Source organism: Poecilia reticulata, linkage group LG5 (assembly GCF_000633615.1).
Source record: "Poecilia reticulata strain Guanapo linkage group LG5, Guppy_female_1.0+MT, whole genome shotgun sequence".
In the NCBI taxonomy this organism is placed as follows: Eukaryota; Metazoa; Chordata; class Actinopteri; order Cyprinodontiformes; family Poeciliidae; genus Poecilia; species Poecilia reticulata.
This window is the reverse complement of record NC_024335.1, coordinates 2,927,176-2,932,237: the sequence shown is the minus strand read 5'-3', so window position 1 is coordinate 2,932,237 and position 5,062 is coordinate 2,927,176. Positions and strand designations below refer to the sequence as shown.

Here is a 5,062-nt window from a genome sequence, read left to right as displayed (position 1 = left end):
AGTTGGACCAAAACACTCAGAGACACTTTGAGGGAAGTTAGTAGAGGAGGGAGGGAGCCGAGACTGACTGGACCTTCTGTGTTTTCAGTTTCATTTAGAGACAAAATGGCTTCCAGCTTAGAGGAGGATCTCTGCTGTTCAGTCTGTAAGGAAGTCTTTAAGGATCCGGTTGTTCTGTCATGTAGCCACAGCTTCTGTAAGGAATGTCTGAAGAGCTGGTGGAGAGAGAAACCAGCAAGAGAGTGTCCAGTTTGTAAGAGGAGATCTTCAAGGTCTGATCCACCTTTAAATCTGGTTCTGAAGAACCTGTGTGAGTCTTTCTTACAGCAGAGAGTTTCAGAGGATCTCTGCTCTCTGCACTCTGAGAAACTCAAACTCTTCTGTCTGGACCATCAGCAGCCAGTGTGTCTCATTTGCAGTCACTCAAAAAGACACACCAACCACAGATTCAGACCCATCCATGAAGCTGCTCAGGATCACAGAGAGAATCTGAAAACATCTCTGGAGTTTTTAAAGAAGAATCTGGAGCTCAGGAAGGAAGTTAAGAAGAAGTTTGATCAGACAGCAGAACACATGAAGGTCCAGGCCCGACACACAGAGAGGCAGATTAAGGAGCAGTTTAAGAAGCTTCATCAGTTTCTWGCAGAGGAAGAGGAGGCCAGGCTGGCTGCACTGAGGGAGGAAGAGGAGCAGAAGAGAGGGATGATGAAGGAGAAGATGGAGGCTCTGAGCAGAGAGATAGCAGCTCTTTCAGACACAGTCAGAGCCACAGAGGAGGAGCTGAGAGCTGCAGACGTCTCATTCCTGCACAACTACAAGGCTGCAGTGGAAAGAGTCCAGCGCTGCCCCCTGCTGGAGGATCCACAGCTGCCCTCAGGAGCTCTGATAGACCAGGCCAAACATCTGGGCAACCTGGCCTTCAACATCTGGAGYAACATGAAGGACATGGTGACCTACACTCCTCTGGTTCTGGACCCAAACACGGCTAACCTAGGACTCCACCTGACTGAAGATCTGACCAGTTTGACATTTGGAGAGAATCAGCAGCTTCCTGATAATCCAGAGAGGTTTCATTACTTTTGTTCTGTGTTGAGCTCTGAGGGTTTTAACTCAGGGAACCACAGCTGGGATGTTGATGTTGGAAACAGTGAAATCTGGGCGCTTGGAGTGATAGCAGAGTCTGTCCAGAGGAAGGGAGACATAGAGTCTGGATTGTTGGTTATATCGTTCTGTGAAAATAAAAACAATACATGGTCTCCAGCACCAACTCTCCAATTTCACTCAGTCAAGAAGAAACTCCAGAGGATCAGAGTGAATCTGGACTGGGACGGAGGAAAGCTGTCGTTCTCTGATCTGGATACTAACACACACATACACACCTTCACACACACCTTCACTGACAAGATGCTTCCTTTCTTCAACATTGGGAATCAAGTAAAACTCTTACCGATGAAGATCTCAGTGATCAAACAGCAGCTCTGATTTTCTCAGCATGAAGATCAAAAAGTCAAAATGAAACCTTATTGATCAGATTGAAATTCAGTGATTGAAATAGGAAACTGAAGATTATTTGATCATCTGGTTGTTTCCAGATCAGCTTCATGATCTGTCCAGATGTTTCAAACTAAATGTGACATAAAGTGGATGATGTGGAGTTTAGCTGAAGATCTTTATATTCCTCTGACTCCAGGAGTCTCCATGCTTCACATCCTGTCTGAAAACTCACCTGATACACAAACACAGATCAGAACAAGTTTCTAAAATGCATCATCAGTAGTGTCTGAATAACAAACTAAAATTCTTTACAGAAAAAAATTATCTAAATCTGACGTTCTTTACAAACACAAAAAATCATAATCTGACTCAACCTGAATTTTTTCATCTACTTCTCTTTATAAAATCTCAGTTTCTGACAGATTGAATTGAAACATTCATGAACATTAATTTTACAAGTTTTACTACAGACTAATTTAAATTCAGGTCTCCTCAATGCAACCTGTGGATATTTATTGATTATTGTGCATCACCTGTGGATATCTCCACCCAATCAGGAAGTCAACAAGAACATCAAAATAAAATATATTTACATTTTTCATCTTTTTTCCATTTACATGCCAAAAACAAATCACAGTAATTTGTCAATTCTTATTTTAATTACAGATTTTTCTAAAATATCTGCGACTATCAGCCTAGAGAGTCAACCAGCTGCAGCTGATCCAGAACGATGCTGCTCAGGTTTCTCACTATATTTCAATTAATTTCTAAATCACTGAACAGCTTAGCATCAAAAGACATTAAAGATTTGTTCTGATCTGCTCTGCAGGATTCAGTTTTTAAGCTGCTAAAATCTGGAACAAACAGCCAGAAAAATGCAAAACTGCTGTAACACTGAGTTTCTTCAAGTTCTGTCTTAAAACACACCAGCTTAGATTTACCCTTGATTAATAATAACTGGAACATTGATCAATGTATTTGATGTACATTTGTTGATTAGTTTTGATCATTTTAATGATGGCATTGACTAAATGTACTGTTTATTTGTTTCATAATCAATTAATGTGTTACGTTTTATTATGTAAATGCTTTTGCTTCCCGAAATTTCTGTACTAATAAATTTGACCTTTCAGAATAATTTTTACTTCACCATTCTCTCTAAAATCAATGCCTAGGAACTGTTTATGTTTTCCCAGATACGTAATTTTAAATTTAGCTGCTAACAATGTCAGCAACCTGACTGTAGCCTTTTGCTGCATATCCAGTCAACAGTTACCATCATTTTGTCCTTGGTTTCAATCTGTCACAAGTTTTAGTTGATGAATTTCAGCTCTTTTCTTGAGCAAAATGTGATTATTTATGTTTAATCAGTCAGTGACACATCCATCCATCCATCCATCCATCCATCACTTATCTGCCCTAACAAAAAATCCCATGAATTTCACATGTGATCAAGTATTTTGTTCATGTGATCCATGGTTTATTCAATATGTGGTTACATGTGAAACATGGTGTCACATATGTATCACATGTGCACCACATATAAGATTTTTTTCAGATTTTTACTCAATATGTAAAAAAATCAAATTAATTTTACATGCAAAATCCCATGTGAAAATCATTTACCACATAAAAATGAACATGTGGTTCACACTAAATATCACATGAGTGATGTGAGTCATGTAAAAACACGTTTATGTGTGATTTTGGAACATTTCTCATGTTTTCACATGTCTATCCCATGTGAAAAACGTGGGACAGACATTTTTCTCTCTTGCTCTTGATGAAGGCGGAAGCTTTTTCCCTCTGCTCCCTCCCTGCCCACGCCTGCTCTGTTTTTGTCCTGTCTTTTTCTATGTTTTTGGAGCCTTTCTTTGCACATCATCCAAATCTACAAATTATGGATCTGGTCAACGATCTCTCAATGCAATAGATCAAATTTCAGAAGTCTGGGCACTGGAGAGCCCTCTTGTCCTGCAGGGACACACCCGGCGGGATTCACCCTGGATTTATTCATGATAACAGGATTTCTGCTGTTTGGAGCTTGTGGATTCCTGGCTTATCGACGAATTTGTGACGGACTTGGCTGAAATGGCAAACACTCACACTGTTGGTGTGGCAGATTCTCTCATGTGTCGTCTGATGTAGTCAATTCCTGAAATACTGAGCAAAATATATTGTCTATAAACTGATGCAAGTCTGTAACATAATGTTATATTGCAAACATATGACTTACTATGCGCAATTATTCTACTTTGAAATAGGAAAATTGAGTTTCCACAAGTCTGGAGAGTGAAATGATCAGGATTTTTCATTTGATTTCATTATACATTTCATTATATTCATGGGATTTTTTATATATTATGACAATATTTCTGTTGTTTTCTATACAAGGATTTCCTAAAATTTTCAACCTGCAACCATTCAAAAAATAAGGCCAGAGAATGTTGACTCCCTAGTATAAACCCAATGTTGTCTTTTTTAAAATAACTTATGATGAAAGAATCTAAATAAAATATAAAATGTGTTTAAAGTAATATATTTATATTTTTAGAACGATAACTGACCATACATCAAGTATTAAGCATTTGTTTGCAACGGTTGGGCGGAACAAAATAAAACAACCCATGTTTCCGACCGGATATCCGCTAATTTCATTTTCTTTGCTGGAAAAAGATAGCTTTCCCAGTTAATTTTAACGGAGTGAACGGTGTTTTTTTAAAACAAACACTACTCGATTCAAGACACCAATCACATCTAGTGTATGTACAAAGTCATTAGTTCCTAAACTGATATTTTAAAACCGTTTTTTGGTCTAGAATATGAGCCGGTTAGCCTAGCTAACCAATGCTAAACTAGTATTATGTTCATTACTATAAACTCCAAAATTTAGTTTCACCGCCAGCTTTAGCGGTTCATAAAACGTTCCGATGTTTATTGAATTGATTTAATGAAAATCATAGAACCCTTCAAAATAAAAATGAGTTTAAACACATTCGAAATACGTTTAGCATCATGCTAACAGGTTCATTTCTGTTGGTCAGCTGTGACTTTCTCTGAGTTACGAGCTTTGTCTGTTGTCGGTTTTTATTTTAATATGCCAACAGTCCGAAGCTCTTTGGATCATTAGATTTTATAAAAATGTTGTTCATTGTTGAACAAGTAAAACAAACAAACTAAAAAAAATCACAAACTAATTTTGCATCTTTTGCTGGCCTGTAGGACAAAAAGTGATAGCAAAGGGTTAACTATCACCTTTAAATCCGGTGTTAATGAACCTTTTATCTGATGACTAATCAGGGGAGTTAATTTCCACCAAAATATTCAGAAATTTTGAGATTAATTTTAAAGGCAATTCTACAAAAAGCAGGAAATTTCCTGAGGTCTGAAAGTAGAAAATTTGCAAGAAAAATATCAGAAAATTTGAGGCACACACACACACACATATATATATATATATATATATATATTGTTTTCATTTTGTCACTTCTTCAAAAGACATATCATTTGAAGGTTTGTTTGTTACACTTGCAAAACTACAAAAATGCAAATTGTGACAAAGTCCCTG

The 5,062-nt window shown here is 37.5% G+C and overlaps 1 protein-coding gene across 1 annotated transcript; it reads left to right on the top strand.

Moving 5' to 3' along the window:
- Positions 1 to 7: 7 nt before the first annotated feature.
- On the top strand, positions 8 to 1,497 carry LOC103464328 (tripartite motif-containing protein 35-like). The gene has a single exon (XM_008408352.2). The coding sequence runs from the start codon at positions 106 to 108 to the stop codon at positions 1,480 to 1,482; it is 1,377 nt and encodes a 458-aa protein (XP_008406574.1). The 5' UTR covers positions 8 to 105; the 3' UTR covers positions 1,483 to 1,497.
- The last annotated feature ends 3,565 nt before the right edge of the window (positions 1,498 to 5,062 follow it).